Genomic DNA, 19989 nt, shown 5'->3' with positions numbered 1-19989 from the left:
TCCCCTGCTGAAATTTTCATCTTTATGGATCCAAAATTTAATAGAGGTGTTAAATATAAGGATTTCTGTGATGTGCCAGGAAACTTCTTTTCTTCCAACTTGAGGGAAGTCGTCTAACACAGATGGTTGCCATATATACCCCCCACGGGCTTGGATTTATTTCTCAGATTATTGTTTTCATTCCCTGGATAAGCAGCTCTGCTACCCTATTTGCTTTTGTAAGAAGAGAATAACCCTAAGGTTTTCTTTGTATTCCTCATTGTGCTTTGAATCCAGAATGCTCTTGTTATTTCTTTGTTTACCTTTTTCTTGTCGATACTTAATCACATTATGAATCGTTTCCATGAGTGAATCTCTCCATTTCCTTTCAGGCCTGGTTCCACTCTATCCCATTAGCATCTGCTTAATTTCATTAGACCTACCCCCTTGAGAGTCTGCTTCTGTCAAGGTCATTATTAAAACTCAAGGTCCTTTGTATTCTAAGTGTAGCAAAAGCTTCTTTGAAGGGAAACTAAATGCTGATGAAAGATGCCATGACCATTTGTTTTGGGTTTGCATAGGAAATCCAGTTCTAAAAGATCACTGCTTCATAAAGAGATTATAGGAAGGAAAACATTGCTACGAAAGAGTCATTAAAGTCACATGTCACTTTCTCAGATCCTTGCTTCCTCCCCCTTCCTGTGCTACCTGTTCAGCCACCTGAGAAAGATTTGATGGAGAATAAATGCTAATTTATTCTGTACACAGGTGGGCTGCTACACAGTATCCCTCTATCTTAAATGTCAAATGAAGCGCTTCTGTCCTTTATGAATTCCTTACAGTATTGTTTCATGCAGTGCCCCCATCCATCCATGGGGGTGCAGTGCTGCTTTTAGGCTAAGAGTACAGGCTTTGTCCCCACATGGACCTGGGTTCCACATGTTCAAGATGTGACCGTGGACAAGTTATTAGCACCTCTGAGCCTCAGATCCTCCTCTGTTAAATGGGAGTATTAGAAGTTCCTACCCAAGAGGGTCATTGGGGCATTTCAGTTAATAACATGTGAAGCGCTCAGCCCTGAAGCCTGACATGCAGGATGCCCTCCGTGTATGTTAGCTGCCGTTCACAAAATGAAGTAACCAGGGCGCCTGGATGGCTCAGTCGGTTAAGTATCCAACTCTTGGTTCCGGCTCAGGTCATGATCTCAGGGTCATGATCTCAGGGTGGTGGGATTGAGCCCCGAGTCAGGCTGCCTGCTCAGCATGGAGTCTGCTTCCCCTCTCCCTCTGCCCCTCCTCCCACTTGCATTCTCTGTCTCTCTCTCTCAAATAAATATTTTTTAAAATGAAATAACCATAGTTATTTAGTCAGGTATGACAACGGGTATTGGAGCAATCATCCCATGTTTTGAAAATTCAAGTCTGCCCCCGACAGAAGCACAAAGCCTGAGACTCAGTTACTTTGATGGAGGCCTGGGGTAGAGGAGGAAGGAGAGCGGTTTGACGAGCTAGCGTAGAATTTACACTTGCGCGATAATGTATGGCAGTTAGAACAGAGCCCTCTGTCTAATAAAAGCTTAGCGGGCTCTGTGCTCGGACAAATCCAGAGCCCATAGAGACCTGCAAGGAACGGGAGAGCCGTCCCCTGTGAAGCAGTTATGAACCCCCTCCCGACAACAAAAGCTCTGCTCTCTCTGGGGCACCACCCAGGGAGGAATGAACTCCCAACCAGACAGATTTCTAGAAGAGCCAAGACCCTCAGGGCCCCATGCACTTGAATTGTAACCAAAGAAACAAACCCAGACTCACAATAGAGCCCTTGAAGACCGAAATGTCAGACAAAGCACCAATAAAGAATAAGCCACTTATCCAGCCAGATATGTCTACACTATCCCAGGACCTCTTTGCCTTGCGCTGATTCTACATCAAGCTCAGAACGGACCCTTTGCTTATGAAAGAGCCTTAGTATTTCTTTTGCCCTCTCTGTCCTGGGGACCTCCAGGAACAAGGTATTTGCTAGCAATTTAAGTTCTCTATAAGTAATCTTAACAACAAATCCTACATATCATTGCAGTGTCTTCGATCATCCATTTATCTGACCTCTTCCTGAACATTCCGTTACAATGAGTTTTTTCCCATTATTTGGGCCGCTTAATCAACATTTCTCTCTTATTTGTGTCTAAAAAGGAGATTTCATATTCCACTATGGAGAAATACTGAAAATGTATAGGTAAACTCTTGTTGATATGGATATAGGCATGTAATAGGGTGTGTTTCTATTTGTTTTAAATACAAAAGGAAGCGGCACCTGGGTGGCTCGGTCGTTAAGCATCTGCCTTTGGCTCAGGTCGTGATCCAGGGTCCTGGGATGGAGCTCTGCATCAGTCTCCCTGCTCAGCAGGAGGTCTGCTTCTCCCTCTCCCACTCTCCCTGCTTGTGTTCCCTCTGTGGCTGTGTCTCTCTCTGCCAAATAAATAAATAAAATCTTTAAAAATAAATAACTATAAAAGGAAATTTTAATTTTGCTTTCTGGAGAGATATACAAAATAATCTAAGAAGTGATATAATTTCAAACACTACATAAAAATAAGAAAATACTTCTGAGAAATGACTGAGCTTGTTTTTTCTTTTTTTTAACTTGCTGTTCAGTCGTCTGGGTACAACGCCAGTAAAAACTGGGTTGGAGAGATGATGCATTTTCTTTGATGAATACTGAAGAAAAGAATATAGTTTCTAGGCCCCGCTGCTCTGCTTCCAATATAGAGGAAGGAATGTCAGTCCTCCCTGGGCTGAGAGAACAGTGTTTGACCTTACCAATGCCCTAGAAGCTGACGTTCCTTGCCTAGGGGGAACTGGGGTCCAGGACCACTCATAGGCACATTTTATAGGTTTTGAAAGCGCAGGCTGGATTCAGTTCTGGGAACAATGTCTCCTCTTCCAGATGACCTTCCATCAGTGCCCGTGTTTGACAAAACCCTGCCAGTGAAGCAGATGCATGTGCTCGAGACTCTGGACCTTCTGATCCTCAGAGCAGACAAAGGTGATACTCCCTTTCCCGGTGGTGTCCTCTGGGAGTCGGGGAAGCAGGTAGCCTTCTGCAGCCAACCTCGAGGGTCACAGCGGTCTGACCACATGGGTCGTACCAGCTACTGCCTTTCGGGTGGCCAGTGCTTAGGGTCCCCGGGGGGCCCTTTGTTCTCTGAGGGGGGTCGGTGAGGGAGAAGGGTGGGGGGCACAGCCTTCAGGGCACTGTGGGGTAGAGGCAGTGTGGGGTTTCTTCCCAGTTCTAGAACACCTCAGCTCCTAGTTCTGTAGCAGTGGCTTTCCTGCACAATCTGCTCTTCCGTTCTTCCCACCCATCTCCTTCGGCGCCTTCTTTATCTCACCAGGGAAAGACGCCCGCCTCTTTGTCTTCAGGCTCAGTGCTGTGCACAAGGCCATCGAGGGCAAACAGGCTGTGAAGAGCAAGTGTGACTGCAGGGATAACAAGCTGGAGAAAACAAAAGGTGACCGCAGGCTTCATATTTTGGTGGTTTCTGTTCAATTCTTTTTTTCCCTCGGACTGCTCAGATTTCACTGGAAATAAAAATGCGTTGGGAATTTGATTTTATTGGTTTGGTTTTTACTCGGAAACATCACCAAGACAGCATCACTGTTTCCCTAAGAGGCAACCCAGCATTTGGAAGGCTAGAGGAAAGGCTAGGCCTGGCATGACAAGCTTTGAAGGTAAGTTGAGTTCTGTTCGCGTATCTGTGAAGAGAGACTTTTAGCTTCTGGTTCCTGGAGCTCCGCTCACCTGTCACTTTAATTCATGTGGTGTCATGGGTGTGAAGCTAAGACCACAAACTAGAATACAGGGAATACGACTTCCTTAATTTTCCTGAAACTCAACCTAACTTGTATTTCACACCTCTGTTTGCCTGGCGGCTGGAACATTCTCAGGCAGTCCCCTGGGTTATGCTTAATGTCCAGGGTCTTTGGGTGTTGCCACGTTGTCGAGGCCCGGGCGCTTCCAGGCTCCTGTCATGTGTTCAGCGTCATTTCTCTCTCTCCCCCAGGCTGCCACCTGTATGCCATTAACACTCACCACAGCAGAGAGCTGAGGATAGTCGTCGCCATCCGGAACAAACTACTCCTGATCACGAGGAAGCACAACAAGCCAGGCGGGGTGGCCAGCATCCCCCTGCTGTCTCCCCCGTTGGAGTCACCTGTGGAGGAATTCCAGTACATCCGGGTAGGTCCACTCTTCAGATCCCTTCTCTCCTGGCCAAGGAGTCAGGAGGCGGATTCTCATTCCACCCAGGGTCTGTCACGCACTGGGGTTGTCTCGCAGGTCAGTACCCAGCGGGGGGGGGGGGGGGGGTCCCCCGCCTGCAGCCCTGGTTTCCCCAGAGGACTGAGGTTTTGGGCTTTTCCTACTCCATCCAGCTCATTCATGCCAGGGGACATCTACTGGTGCCATTCTAGGCGCTAAGGATACAGCCGTGAGCAGCCTCCCTTCTCATGGAGATGGCTTCCTAGTTGCGGGAAGACGTAAAGGAGGAACTAATTCTGAGTCCCGAGGATAACAGTAACGCGGACTGAGGGAGGAAAGGGCAAGGAGAGGGGACGGGGGATCTGTTCTAGAAAGGGTGTCCCAGAAGCCCTCTCTGAAAAGGTTGCCTTTGAGCAGAGATCCAAGGGAAATAATGGGAGTAGGTGAGGAGGATAGCTGGGGAAAGGGGGTTCCAGGCAGAAGGAGCAGCCAGTTAAGGCCCCGAGGCCCTGTTCAAGGCACGGTCAAGAAGCCACGGTGGCTGGAGCCCAGGGAACAAGTCAGGGAGGTCGGAGAGCCCCTGAAGGCCTTTGCTAGGATTTTGGTTTTGACTCTTGAGTGAGAGGGGATCAGCCAGTGGGAGGTTTTGCAAAGATCTTTCTGGCTCCTGGACAGAGATCAGCATGGGGGCCCGGGCAGTGGTGGTGGGGGCGGGGGCACGAGCTGAAAGAAGGAGACCGCTGAGGCTAACGCAGGATGCTAGCAACAGATAACCATGGCTTTGGCGGCTGCAGAGTGGGGAAGCAGCTGTCCTGCCTGCCCGAGCCAGCAGGATTGGCAGATTCACTCAGGGTGGGACCTTGTGAGAGAAGCCTCCTTGAGGGTCCCTTTCCTGCTCTTGCCAATTCTTACCTTCTTAAAAACTTCGGTACATTAGGTGTGAACCGTGTCAAGCATTGGCTCCCAGGGCAGACTTTGCCTGTAGGTGAGCTGAGCAGTTATTTTTGCCAGAGTTAAAGCCTCCTGAATTATGCATATCAATTTCTGCTAACAGTCAATTTAGGGGGACAGAACCGCCGTCTCACAGTGATGTTAAAACAAGTTAAAATCTTGCTCTAATTAGGTGTTAGTCTTCTTAATACAGTAATTAGCAATCTTAATGACTGCTTATGTAGAGCATGTGCATTTATGTGGCATATCAGCTCCGAAATCAGATTTCCTGAGCTCCAATCTTGGCTGCACCATGTATAAACTATGCGAATGTAGGCAAATCATGTGACCTTTGAGCCTCAGTCTCCTTACCTGTAAAATAGAATAATAGCCTTACCTACTTCATAAGGTCGTTTTGAGGATCCAGTGAGAACAGTACCTGGCACTGTGTTAAATGCTCAACAAGGTTAGCAACTGTTCTATTCTTATCAAATCACAGGACAGGGCCAGACTATGTGAGGGCTAATGAGAATCATACTGTTGAATCGGTTTCTCCGGGTGTGGGTTTTGAGGACCGGTTGTGGGAGGGGGGAGTCTGGCACAATCCCTGCCCCCCTTTCCCTGTCCCCACCTTTCCTGCCGGCAAAGGGCTCTGCAGGAGCCTGGGGAGGGAACCCGCTACTGGATGGGGGAGCGGGCGGGGGTGGGGGGTTGATATGAAAATGGCTGCGCCGTGTCCTGACCCCTTCTCCCACATCATCATCGACGACACAGGAGATATGTCTGTCCGACTCTCCCGCGGTGATGACTTTAATAGATGGGCCAACCGAGGAGAGTGACAATTTCATCTGTGTGGCTTACCGACACCAGTTTGACATGGTGAACGAGAGCACGGGGGAGGCCTTCCGGCTGCACCACGTGGAGGCCAACAGGGTGAGTGGACGGGCGGAGGGCAAGTGGGAAGCACAGAAGACCAGGAGCATGTCTTCCAACCTCGAGAGGCCATGATGAGAATTTCTTTAAAATCACGTACAATTGACCACAGCAGTATTCTGTGATACACTGTTCAGGCTGCAGCCCGTGAAGTCACCTTCTTGTAGGGTCAGAACGGTCCTGTCTAGTGGAATTGCCCCATTGCCCTGCTCAGCTTTTCCAGATCTCCCCCTGCCATTCCATCTTTCCTCATAAAGGAGACGTGAAGGGTCGAAAAGCTCAATCTGAGTAACTAAAGAGATGAGAACATTTGTTTGGTCATTCACTCCAGAAGGGCCTTCTCCTCTCCGTGGCCCGGGTCGACTCACAGCTTGGGGCCCGGGTGCCTGGGGCGGGTTCAGCCCCTGGGTCCGTCCCTGAAAAGGCCCCTAGGACACCACGAGGAGAGAGAAAGAGGGTCTCCCTCCAGCCTGAGCTGCGCGGAGTGCAGGGGTGTCTGGGGTTTGGAAGAGACCCGGGGCCCACTGGCAGTTGTACTCGAATACTACAGATGGCTGCGTGGGGTCTGAACATGGGGGCCCTGGGGGGGGGGGGGCAGTGAGCGCTCACCAGCCTGAGACCGCGTGACCTGTCTGTCCCTGGAGCTGCTCCGTGCTGACACAGCAGATGGGAGAGCTCCTCGGCCATTTATCACTGGGAAGCAGGGCAAGGCCCGGTAACATTGGGGCCGCTTGGGGTTTGCACAGTACAGAGCCAGCTGGGTACCAAGGACACCAAAGAACGGGGGTGTTGCCCCCACAGAGAACATAGTTCCTGGTGAGGACTTCCAAACCTACAAACCTACTCCAGTCCTGTCCAGCTAGGTCCAAGAGACTGCAGAATTCCTTCTAACTATGCTTTATAGGAAATAAAAAATCAGCTTATATTAGGGTACACCCTACCCAAATAGTTATTAAAAAATTGCTCATTACTGTATTAAGACTTAATACCAAATGAGAGCAAGATTTTAAGAAAAAGAATAATCTAGATATAATTAGGAGACCTTCTTGCCTTCCACAATTATCAATCACAGATCATCTGTTCTTTCTCATATATATATGTATATATGGTGGTGCCCAAACTTGTCTGCAACTGGAGTCATCTGAGGAGCTTTAAAGGCTACTGCTGCCTGTGTCCCAACCCCAGAGATTTTGCTGGTCTTGGGTGTGGACATGGGTTTTGGAATTTTTTAAATGATCCTCAGGTGATTCTTAAGTTGAGACAAGTCTGGGAACCACCTGTATACATTGCTTCTCAGCCCTGGCTATAACTTCCTGAAGGCTTTAAAAAGATGAGTGCTCTGACCCCACCCCAGATCAATTAAATCAGAATTTCTGGGTGTGTGGGAATCAATATGCTTTAAGTCTTGCCAGGTGATGCAGATACAGACCTGGTAGAACGAGTCTGCCCTGAAACTCTTCCTAATTTAAAGCCAGAAGGACTGCCCCTCCATCCCAGCAACTGGGAACCCATAACCTCTTCCAGCGTGCCAATCTCTGAGGAAGAAGGGCCCGATTTGGCTTTAGAAGTTCTTGCCCTTCTTGGGGGTGCCTGGCTGGTTCAGTCAGAAGAGCATACTACTCTTGAACTTGGGGTTGTAAGTTCGAGCCCCACGTTTTGTGTAGAGATTACTTAAGAATAAAATCTTAAAAAAAAAAAAAAGTTCTTGCCCTTCTTACTTTTCAAAACCCTGTGACCAGCCAAAAGACTTAGAAAAATCATGGCCCAGAAGGTCTTTGTTCAATCAGTTCCTTCCCTGGCAACTAATTTCCTAAGACTTCGCCTGCTTTTTCTGCTGATTGTTATTATTTACTTATATTTAATACCCTGATAATTCATTAGAGTGTGGATTTTTTTTTCCTCATAAGATTCATGAAGGCCCAGGAAAAAATCAGGTTAAAGATGGTTGTCTTGGGTGGCTCCTTGGTTTTGTTTTTCTGAAAGTTAGGAATAATTCGAAAATGTTCTGTCTTTCTTCAATATGCTTTTTAAAACTAAGTCACCAAGTTTTTCCCTAAGAGAAAATCTTTAAAAAATTTTTTTCAAAGCCCTTCCCTAGATCTAAGTGGGTCAGCGTGTATATTGCATTCTCTGGTACATCCGCAACTGCTGAGTGTTTGCTGAGCGGGCCTGGATGCTTAGACACAGCTACTCATCTTTGCAAGGAATTTACTGTCTAATTGGAAAGATAAGCCCTAGAGAAATGAAAAAGGTAATGAACAAAGTGTTTTCTAATAGCCAGTTAGAAACGGACTGCAGGAAAGGACTTGCTTTTTTTTTTTTTTAAGATTTTATTTATTTATTTGAGAGAAAGTGAGAGAAAGAGGAGAGAAGGAACGGGGAGGGGCAGAAGGAGAGGGAGAAGCAGACCCCCCGCTGAGCAGGGAGCCCCATGCGGGGCTCGATCCCAGGACTCCAGGATCACGACCTGAGCCGAAGGCAGACTCTTAACTGACTGAGCCACCCAGGCGTCCCCAGAGCTAGCTTTTTACCAAGATGTTCCTGTAGCCCAGGCCCCGATGCAACGGGGGCAGGAGAGAGAGAGGCCGACCTTCCCTAAGTCATTGGGTGTTTCAGGGTCATTCACGTTACTCTGTTTGGCACCCGTGTGGATTTTCTGGCCTAGTTTCTCACCTCCATTCCTCCTCTCTTCTCAGCCAAGCCCATTCAATTCCCATTTCAGCCTTCAATCCTACCTCAGGGTCTAAGAGAACCCCAGGTTAAGAGAGGAAATGTCTAAGAAGCATCAAAGCAGCAGTCTGAAAGTCAACATCAAGTTAATTTACCAACAGGCTATCGTAACCTGCTGCCCCAACTCTAACAGCCAGCACTGGCCTCCTTCCCAAAACAAAGGTCTCCTCTAGAAGGAACTGCAGACCTAATTATGAGATCTAGGTCTCTGGCTTAGATGCTGGGCCTAAGTCCCCATCTTGACCATCTGCCCAGGACCCAGTGGGTCTCGGTGGGAAGCTCACCCCAAAATCACATGGGAAGGTCGGACATTGACCTAGCAGTGGTTCCCACTTTCAGCTGGGGCTGGGGAAGGTGGGGTTCAGACTTGACTTGTTACAAACCTGTTTTGAATTTTCACGACCACCATGTTACTCTTATCATTTTAAAATGCCAATAAAGTGAACTACTTATTTTTAATCAAGTAAAAAATTAAAAGCAACACTTATGTCCTACCCTAGACCTACTATAGGAGGATCTCTAGGAGCGAGAACCCAGTATATATTTTTTAAAGCTCTCTAGTTGATTCTGATGTCTTCACCTGGTCAAGACACAATGTCTCAGAGACTGACTCCCACCAGGCCCCTCATCCAGGGAGACCCACGTAGGCATCAAAGCATGAAGTGGGTCTCACTGTGCTAAGTGTTAATAGAGGTCTGAACAAAATGCCGGGGAGTGCCAGAGGAGTAAGTGACCGAGTCCAAGCCGTGGTGTGCCCGAGTGCCAGCCCCTTGGCCAGAGCTCAGCCCTTGCCTGCCCTGCAGCCTGAGTCTCTGCATACAGCCATGCGCATCCACCAGTCAGCACTGTCCTGGGACCCCCTCGTAGACATCACCCCCCCCTCGCCCCTGCATGCCAGCGACTTCCCTGGTGTCTGCTGCCTCCGTGCTTCAGTTCTGCCTGAACTTCCTCTACTCCTGTGATGGCCACGCGTCCCCCCACCCCAAGCACATATACAGGCCCTACCTCAAAACGCACGGACTGTCCCACCCCACCTTTCCCACTACAGTTAACCCTCCCATAGTGAGAATAAACACAGCCACCACTGAATGATCACTTCTGTGTCTGGCCCCGTGCCAGGGCACCTCATAAGCACTATCTCACGAAATCTGCCCAACAACTATGGGGAATGTACTGTTCACTTCCCCATTTTTGCAGAAAAGGAAACTAAGACTCAGGAAGGAGGAGTCACTTACTTACCCAAAACCACGCAGCTAGTAAGTAGCAGAGACAGGACTTGAACCCAGGCTCTCTGACTCGGAAGGCTGTGCCCTGGACCCCGGCATACTGTGGCCTCCACAGTCGTGTCCCAAGGCATGATGGGGGATAGGCTACAAAGGTCCAGGCTACAAAGCTGACAGCACTTGGCCCCCCGTCCCCCCTCTGGCTGGGTAAGTGTCATCCAACTGACAAGTACTGGGACATCTGAGGAGAAAATGATTATAAGTCAAAGTGGTGGGGACAGGAAGTCTCCCTTTGGGACCAGAGAGTTCAAAGGCTGCTCCCTCGCATCACATACCCCCTTGGTGCCGGTTCCACAGCTGGGCTGTGCTGTCAGCTGACATTTACTGAGCATTTCCCAAGTAGCAGGCCCTGTGCTAGGTGCTTCCGTAAGTGGCCTCATGGAATCCTCAGCCCCCACAGGGGCAGATGTCCTTCTTATCTTTCCTTTTACAAATGGAGAAACTGAGGCTCTGCGAGGTTGAACAGGGGCCCTAAGGCACACACCTGTAAAGTGACAGAGCTAGGATTTCCTTTATTCAGTCATGCATTCACCGAGGATTTATTCTGCTCCTGCCACGTGCCAGGCCCAGGGCAGGTGCTGAGTGCGTGACAGTGAACAGCACGGGCGAGGCCTCTGTTCACGAAGCTTATGTTCTACTCGGGGCAGGGGGTGGGTGGGGGCTCTGATAAACAGACAAATAAGTGAACATCAGACAGCAACACACACTATGCAGATCATTAAAATAGAGCAGTATGATATATAGCAGGGGAGGAATTATCTGGGATTCGATCCCCAAGTCTTTCTGCTCCCAGAGTTGACATTTGACCTCTGAGCCTCAAGGTCTGCCGCCCGCCCCAAAGCACCCACAGCTCTTGCTTGTGGCATTTGTCTCATTGTACCTTGTTTCACGTATTTATATGCTTTTCTGGTTTTTCTTGAGGGGCGAAACCCTGCCTTACTCATTCATTTCTGCGTGCTGAATGGCACCCGGGACTGTGCCAGATGATGAGGGAGGGGAGGGGATAGTGTACCATCGGAGGGAGGTCGGAGCCAAGGCAGAGGCCCCGTGCTAGGTGAAGTGGGAGGAATACCCCATACTGAGGGTAGCCAGCAGGGGATCAGCACAGCGACCGTGACAGCAGTAAGGAGGAAGCCGGCGGAGGGTCTGCCGGAGGAGCCCAGGCGGGCCTGGGCAGCATCGACTCCGGAAGGAGCTGGAGAGGCGAACTGCGTCAGGACTAGCTCTGCTCACAAAAGGAGGAGGTTTGGGAGGAAACTAGTCATGCGGGAGAGGAAGATGCTCACAGTGCTGACCAGGCAGTGTCAGGCCCTCCTAGAAACCCTTGGAGTGGAGTTCTCATTACAGTCAGCAAAGTTGTCCTCACGCCAGTTTTACAGGCCAAGACCCATGGGCGGAGGTTAAGCCATTTGCCACGAGCCACAGAGGCAGACAGTGGTGTGGACAGGATGTTCAGGGAGGTAAGTTTGCCCGGAACTAGGAACAGAAGATGGAACTAGGCCTTCTGACGCCCTCTCCGTGGTGTCCTGCTGCCTCCCTCCAAGTGCGGGAGAGCGAGAGAATAGAAACGAAGACCTGGCCCGGTGGTTCAGAGGCCGTGCCACTGCCCATTATAGCTGAGATGTGAGAGTGGGTAAGGTCGCCAAGAGCCGCCCCGTTCAAGCCTCGGCAGCGGCACTTACAACAACACTTACAACTTCGCGTCTCTGCGTCTCACTTCCCTCACCTGTGAAGTAGGAGGAACAGCACGTACTCCCCAGGTCCGTGTGCGAGTGAACTGAACTCGTCCTGCAAGGAAGCTTTGGGAACCAGAGCACACTACCCAAATAGGGGTCCTGTTGTCAGAGAGAGTGCAGATGCCCATCTCCCGAGAGCTCCTCCACAGGTGGAAAAGATGGTGACAAAGTCCCAGTAGGGAAAGGAAGGCAAGCCGGTTCTGTGCATTATAATCATGGTCGCCCAAGGTGGAAGTGACCCCACAGCACCTGAGAGCCCTCCCCCCACCCCCGCCCCGCCAAAGCCTTGAACTTTAGAAAGTCTTTCAACCGTGTCCTGTCCAGCCTGCCCACCACCACTGCCTTTATCATTTCAGGTTAATTTTGTGGCAGCTATTGATGTGTACGAGGATGGAGAGGCCGGGCTGCTCTTATGTTACAACTGTAAGTTGCTAAAATTACCTGCTCTTTTCCTGGGCAATTTAAAGGGGGCCAGACCTACATTTATTTACCTGGTGCCTTGTTCCTGCGACCTTAATTGCACTTCAGGGAGCATCTAAAAATGGCATTCCGACCTGGATCTCCCAGCCCTCCTGGTGAGATGGGCCTGCCTATGGCACTGTCTCCAGGTTACAGGGTGCTGACAGTGGCCTCCATTTAGGGAGCCCTTACCATGTGCCAGGCGCTGTGCTCAGTAGATCCAGTGACTGTTTCACTGAATTCTCACCTACTGTTACTACCTGAGGTTTGGAGATAAGGTCCCTGAGGCCTGGAGAGGTGAACTGCCTATCTTGGGATCATGCAGCTACAAAGCAGCAGACCCAGCATTCACAGTTGGGGCCCTCTTGGCCCCAGCACCCCAAATTTTAACCAGGTACTATTGCACTCTTTGCTGCTCCCAGGCTGTTAAAGAAATCAGCCTCAACCTGGCGTATCCAGCCTCACCTGCATTGGCCTGGGGCCGGTGGGTTTCAGGCAGACCAGATCAAACGCATCAAAGAGGGTCTTCAAGGATTTTCAGCATTTCAAAAGCTAATATGATACTACAATAAAATAAAATAAAATACTACAATAAAAAGGATCCTTTTAAGACTAAAAGTAGTAAGATATTTTCCTGGATAAGCCTGCCCAGTGTAACTAAAACAACAAAACGTATTCTTCCAGCCTAGAATTGTATTGATTTCCATACACATGGGGCTGATACTTCCATTAATCTTTGATTAATAAGTATGGGAGAGCTAATTACTAGCAGAGAAATGTGTTTGGTAAAAATCATCTTTTGAGATGTGAGATTTGATAGCCCAGTGGTGAGGGGGCTGAACGGCCCGCTGCCTGCTCTCCCGCGGGGTTCCTGGGCCCCATGGCTCCCAGGTTACAGGGCCCAGTGGAGTGGAGGGGGTCACTTCTATAAGATCTCTTTATCTCTTTCACAGTTTCACATGTTGTCTTTCCACTTTATTGAAAAATTTGGGAGGAAAAACGTGTGGCGGGATGCTTTACAAACTAGTGTCGATTTTTTTTTTCTTCTAACTGCTTAAAAGGATGGAGGGATTTTTAGGTGGGAGAGAAGATCAGAACAGAAAGATAGAGCAGGTTATCAGGTTGGGATGATTAGTCCCGAACTGGAAAGGGAAGGAACATGGAAACAAAGGTGTGTGACATCCTCCCTGTACCCCACTGGAAGCTTATGGACCTGAGCAGGCAGCTGTCCTGAGGGCGGCAGTGGCCTAGCGCTCTGGCAGGTGTGGTTCAAGCGGCCTCTCTGGCTTGAGGAGCCCCAGGAACTTTCACTTCCCCTGGCTTTGCTGGTGTCCTGGCTTCAGGCTCTGGTTTCATCTCAAATGGGATCGGTGTATGCGTGTTTCTGTTTTCCCAGACCCACCAAGCCATCAGAAGGTAATAAGCTCTGTGTGTTTAGATGCTACATGGGTCAAGGCCTTGGGAATCCCAGAGGTTCCCAGACCTGCCTGCGTGTTCCCCAAACTATGCCACTTGCTTCCATTTCTCTGGGTCAGGAATCTGGTTTTCCTTTTCCATCTCCCTCCTTCTCCCAGCAGGCTGGTGCGTCCCTGGTGAACATGCCCAGAGAACCAGCTGGTTTTGCCCAGAGTCTCCCAGGCCACTTCTGTACCCATTCCCCCACACACAGGGCACGCTGCGCTTGCCCGCTTCTGTCCAGACAACTGTGCCCTGAAGGCCCCTGTCAGTAAGGTGCTATAGAATGATCTTGCTCCCCGCAAGATTTGCAGCTGATTTTCATCAGTTTCTTTTCTATTTCCGTTAAAAAACAAAACCAAGTAAAAAACCACCTTTATAAACTCAGAGTTTCATATAACGAGACTTTTCTCTCAGATGTGTTAAAGATGAAAATATTATATAATAGAAATTATAACTCCCAGTTACATGTTCTTAGAGAAAAATGTATTTGCAAGATCAATTTCAGGGGAGAAAAGTATAAATAGTTCAGTATATTGAGGATCTTATTTTCTTATAATGAATCTCTATCTTGAATATCAGAGTCAGTCTTTACTTAAAACAAGAAAGAAAATTTGGCCGTGACCTTAGCACGCAATAATGATTCACCTTTAATGCAAATAATAAATTTCAATACTAAGGTGAACTCTGTTTGCTGATGGAGTTTTAAAGATAATCACACAAGGAAACTAGAAATGCTCACATAAGTACCATTGATTCTCCGTATGACCACATTTAACCTAAGTCTTAACTTCCAGATGAGTAATGTGAAGAATACAGAACCTACCTCTCATGTCTGCTGTGAAGATTAAACAGGATTATACATATTGCCAGGCACAGCAAGACTTTTTTTTCCTCCTTTTATTCCAGATTCATCAGAGCATCAGTCATCATCCAGTTTGTTTTGTAACCACCATAGGCTTTTATACATGCAGAAAGGGACTTTTCTTCAGAGAAATTTGTTTTAAAATTAGAAGTAGTATCTGTCACCCTGTCACCCTGATGGGGAAGGTCAAATGGAGGCAAGGTCATGGACTCCTAGCTCCTTCCTGGGCCACAACATTTTAGTCTCCTGCCCCTCACCCCAGCTCCCCCATTCAGGCTGCCCTTTTTAAACCCCAACAAACGACCTTCTCTGTGCCAGGCGCATGCTAGATTCTGGAGACACAACAGTGAAAGGCGCTGCAAGGGACTGCAGTGAGCTCACAGTTTAGGGGAGGGCCAGGCATGGATGCCAGTACTTTTAAGTGTGAATGTGCTTCACAGCTCTGGGGCTCAAGAAACATGCTTTGCTTACTTTTCTAAATCAGTTCAGTCTGATTGAGAGCCCCCTGTCCTAGGGTGCAGAAAGCACCAATATTAGTTATTGGGAGGGAGAGCCCTCTACTTCTCTGGAGTCAAATTGGAGTCCCTGGAGCTTATTCACCTGGAAAGGAGAGCAGAGGAGCCTCTGAAGTGCAGTCTGGGTCACCTCATCCATGCCCGGGTGACCGTTTCTCAGGGGGGCAGCTCCACTCTGGGCCAGGCTGAGCTCCCAAGGCACATACACACCATCCCTTGCCATCCAGCGTGCTCTCTGCTCTGTGAGCTCAGTCTCCTCCAGCCCAGACACCCTCAAACCTGCCAGCAGTTGGCTGTCCCCTGGTGGGAGCTGGGGTGGGATAAGGGGGTGGGGAGGAGATGTGTATAAGGGACCTGGGCCTTGAGGAACACATCACAGCTGTGTCCTTCTTGAGCAGGGACGGCAAGGGAAGAGTAGCTCACTCATTCTACAAATATTTACTGAGGACCTAATGTTTCCGCAGTGAGTAAAAGATACACAGATGCCTGCCTCTCAGAGTGTACATTTTCAAGGGGACAGATAGACAATTAACAGAATAAGAAAAGTACCTAGGATGTTGAATGGTGATATGTGCTATGGACGTAAAGCAGGGAGAGGGGCTGAAGGCAGGCAGGAGGTGGGGGCGCAGGTCTCCATTTAGGGAAGGTATAGAAGGGAGACCTCCCTGGACGGGGCACTCGGAGAGAAGACCTCAAGGGAGTCGGAAGAGGTGTGTAAAGACCTTGAGGAGGGAACATTCTAGTATTTCAAGGTGACCCCAAGAGGACCAGGTTCAGGGAGGGCCTGGTAGGTGAAGGGCCTCTTAGCTGGTGAGCAGCTGGAGTTTGAGCAAAGGGGCGATAGGATCAGACCTAGGGTATGAAAAGGACCACGGGCCGCTCAGGCGGCTGTGTGGACAGCTTCACAGAAGCAGGTAAGGCAGTTCGCTTACCAGGTGACTGCACCAATGTGATGAGAGATGACAGTGGCTTGCTCCAGCACACAGCAGTGGAGGTGCTGAGACATGGTCAGACCCTAGAGGTATTTGAAATATGAGAACCAAGATCATCGGTTCTTGAATCCAACATGGCATATGCCAGGGGGGAGAGAAGGGAGTCTGCGCTTTGGGACTTGAGCAACTGGAAGAATGGAGAATACCATTTACTGAGATGTGGGAAACTAAGAAGAGCAAGTTTGGGGGAAAAGATCAAGAGTTGAGTCTGGACAGGTCAGTGCCTCCCAGATATGCTATTGGAGACACTGGGGGCTGAGGGGAGAGTGCCCATGGGAGATCCTCATTTGGGAACCATTAGCATGTAAGTGACACGGAGTCACTGGAAGCTGGGAAGTGGGGAGAGAGATGGGAGGAGCCAGCAGACTGAGGAACAGCCACAGGGGAAGGAAATCTCCCGAAAAGAAAGACAGCAGTTTAAGGAAGGAACAGGAGAGGGCTCCTGGAGCACACGGTGGAGGTCCTCAGGAAACCTTGATGAGAGAGCAGGTGTCCCTGGGGAGCAGTGGGAGCAAACCCCACTGCATAGGATGAGAGAGAATGTAAGAGGAAGTAGAGAGAGGAGTCCAGAGAGCCTTCCAGAGAATTTTCCTTTGTGGGGAAAGAGAAGGGAAGGTTCAGGAAAGGAGGAAGAGAGGTCACAGAGGAGGAAGAACAGTTGCTTTCTAGAAGGTGGAGGAAGGCGGCGTGCTTGCGGGCTGGGGGGAGAGACCTGATGGAAAAGGGCAAACTAGGGTGCAGCCCTGAGAGCAGGAGCAGACGGGCCCGAGGGGAAAGGGGGGTACCAGCCTCACCTGCACCTTGGAGAGGCCGGCGCCTCAGCACAGCCGTGAGGGGCCACCCTTCCTGAGCGGCTGTCTTCCTTGGGAGCAAGGGCTTCAGCTGAGACTGAAGGTGCCTTTTTCTCCCCTAATGAATCCATTGTAGCAAAAATAAGACAGCACTGACTTTGGCTCATTCTTCCTCTCCTAAGGACTCACTGTGTTAGTTAAACTATATAAGACGATTGCTTTGTAAGCCTAGTGGTCACATGAAAGGAGTCCGTAAGCCCCGATGGGGTAGGACGCTCCAAACAGGTTTGACAGGGTGGGAGCCTCAGCTGGGCCATAGCAGCTGCTGGGAGGGCCTCCTGCTTGCCCCCATGCAGGCCCTGACCAGCCGCCCGGCTTCCCCAGCCTCTGCCCTCCCACAGCGCAGGCACAGCGTTCTGGTCTAACCAGGGAAGGGAGTGAGTGCTTAACGGGCATGAGGTTTCTTTTTAGGGTCATGAAAAGTTGATAAAATTAGATTGTGACATTGTCTACAAATCTACTCAAATACATTGAATTGTACACTTAAAGGGGGTGAATTTTATGATATGTAAATTATAGCTCCATAAAACTGTATGGCTAAAACATGATGGACTTCTGGAATAACAGGAGCCTTTGCTTCTATACTGACCTTTTCACTCGGAGAGGATCTGAACCCGCTGGACTTAGGTTCAGAGCTCAGAGCAGGCCAGGAACAGAGCAGCTGTTCAGCTGGCCTTAATCTAATTCTGGCTCATGTTCCCCAACGTGACACAGGTATATGGCTTCAAGTTTTCCTAATAAAATGTGGGGAGGCGGGGAGCATACAGCCCCCACGTGAGGCTCAGAGCATGATCTACCTTGCAGGAGCGCCTCCTCCATCTGGGGGGAGCTCCATCAAGGGTACCTTCTCTGCAGTCAAGCTCACCCGTGTTCAAACCCTGCTCCCCCGTGTGGTACTTGTGAGACTTTGGACAAGCTGCGTCACCTCTCCTGGCCTCAATTTTCTCATCTGTATACGGAGCGTAATAACGGCATCTACTTCAGAAGGTTATTCAGATGAAATAAGCTGACGTGTTTAAAGCTCAGTGCCTGGCACCCAGTAAATCCTCCCAAAATGGCCGCCATGAATACTTGCTGTAGTCGTGTCGCTCGGCCCCGCCCGCCTCCTGGCTGAGCACCTGGCGTCGTGGCGGTGTTGGCACCAGCTACGTGTGCGGACCTAGCAGATAGGACACTATCCTGGTTGCCTGTGTTTTCATTTATCTAATTACCAGCTCTAAGCATTGTCTCTCACAAAAAATGAGTCGCTATTGTTTTGTTGCAGACAGTTGCATCTATAAAAAGGTTTGCCCCTTTAATGGGGGCTCTTTTTTGGTTCAACCTTCTGCGTCAGATTTCCAGTTCTGTTGGAACCAGGCTCCTTACGCGATTGGTAAGAAAAACCTAGATCATTTTGCTCTTCCGCTCCTGCATAGACCCATCTGAACGGTTCAATCCCATGTAAGCAAACTCGCTGGCTTACTGCTAGATTGCTATGAGTTATGTGAGTCTGATGAGTACTCAGAGGGTTCTTTTTCCTTTGTGTTTTCCTGTTCGTTCCCCTTTTGGGGACTATTGCCATCCCCTGTGCCTCCCAGCTGTAAGCATGTGAGCATTTGAGAGCCGTGAAATCCCAGTTTTCAGGACTTGGGGATCTTCCTGTTATCATTTCATTTCTGGGCCTTCCTTTCCTTTTCTCACAATTTGAGAGCAGTATCTCCAGCCTTAAAATGCCAACTGACTTGTTGGAGAAGCATAATGCATTCTGCACCATTCTTATGTATTTTGAAGCTTGAAAATCTAGAATCACAGAAACGCAGGTACTTCACCTGCCACTGAAATATTAGGGAGTGAGTGGTAGTGCTTCCCTCCTTGGGGTTAAGGATCCACAGCTGGGCATCTGCCTGGTGAGAGTCGGCTCAGAGCCAAGAATGTTTGAATTAGTACTGTTTTCTCCCAAGACAAGTATGTGAACAGTATAGGTGAACAGTCTGGAGTCTTGAGATGAGAACAGAAAATCCAATCCAGATAATGGAGGGACCAGTCAGCCTTCGGTGACAGACGAGAGATGGCCAAAAAAAAAAAAAAAAAAAACCCAAAAAGCAAAAACAGAAGGAAGGGTTAAAGACTGCTTTCAGGTTTTGAGCCCCAGCACTGGAGGTCACTTGAGAGAGCAAGGCAAGAGGCATGGGTGTGGTAGGTCACCCCGGGTAAAGCCAAGGGAGTAGCGAGTTCACCAAGGAGAGAGCAAACAGAGAATAAGCTAGTGTGAAGGAGCATGGGAGCATGAAGTAGCCAGTGAAGAGGCCAAAGCGGGGAGGTCCCAGGGCAACCAGGGCAGTTGTGGGGCCTGGAAGTCAGGGTGTCGTAAAAACGATTTCAAGAAGAGGGGCCAGCCTTTCACAGATAACAAACCCGTTGACGCCACGGCGCCCTGTGAGGGACAGTGAGGAAGAAGACCCGGCCCTGGCCCAGGCATGGCAGGAGGAGCACAGAGGAGAAGGGAGCAAGTGACAGGGCATGAAGACCCAGGAAAGGCAGGGTTTCGGGGCCCAGCAGCATCTGCCGGAGGGGACAAGTGGGGGGAATGTCTCTCGGGACTTGGGCGGGTGAGCCTCCAGGAGACCAGGTTATGCAACCGCAGTGACAAGGGGACAAGGAGAAACACAGGCAGTGCTCACCAACTTGAAGCAGAAGCTTGGCAGCTAAGAGGAGGCTGTCTCAGGAATGAGGCGCTCTCAGATTCGGGGGCCATGCCAGAGGAGGAGGGGAGATGGAAGTTTCTGGAGCAGTGAGGGCAGTTGTGGGACGGTCCGGCACCTCGAGAGCCACAAGCCAGCAGGCTGGCAGCTGACGCGCCCCGTTGCCTTGCAGTGTGCGCTTTCCCGTACCTCCTGGCCTTCACCACCGACTCCATGGAGATCCGCCTGGTGGTGAACGGGAACCTGGTGCACACAGCGGTCGTGCCGCAGCTGCAGCTCGTGGCCTCCAGGGTGAGTAGCACCTGAGCTCCAGGAGGGCGTGGATG

General features: G+C 49.7%; 1 protein-coding gene across 5 annotated transcripts in view; it reads left to right on the top strand.

The window, feature by feature from the left end:
* Positions 1 to 19989, top strand: part of GARNL3 (GTPase activating Rap/RanGAP domain like 3) — a 141852-nt gene that overhangs the window by 114434 nt on the left and 7429 nt on the right. For all 5 annotated transcript variants that reach the window (XM_027614301.2, XM_035723671.1, XM_027614300.2 and 2 more), the window contains 7 exons: positions 2920 to 3018; positions 3368 to 3484; positions 4037 to 4212; positions 5938 to 6096; positions 12202 to 12268; positions 18247 to 18354; positions 19836 to 19954. In XM_027614301.2, coding sequence (XP_027470102.1) covers positions 2920 to 3018; positions 3368 to 3484; positions 4037 to 4212; positions 5938 to 6096; positions 12202 to 12268; positions 18247 to 18354; positions 19836 to 19954 — 845 coding nt within the window. The remainder of the gene's footprint in view (positions 1 to 2919; positions 3019 to 3367; positions 3485 to 4036; positions 4213 to 5937; positions 6097 to 12201; positions 12269 to 18246; positions 18355 to 19835; positions 19955 to 19989) is intronic.

Source organism: Zalophus californianus, chromosome 13 (genome assembly GCF_009762305.2).
Source record: "Zalophus californianus isolate mZalCal1 chromosome 13, mZalCal1.pri.v2, whole genome shotgun sequence".
Taxonomy (NCBI): Eukaryota; Metazoa; Chordata; class Mammalia; order Carnivora; family Otariidae; genus Zalophus; species Zalophus californianus.
The sequence above is the reverse complement of the archived record's forward strand: the minus strand, read 5'-3'. Positions and strand labels throughout refer to the sequence as shown.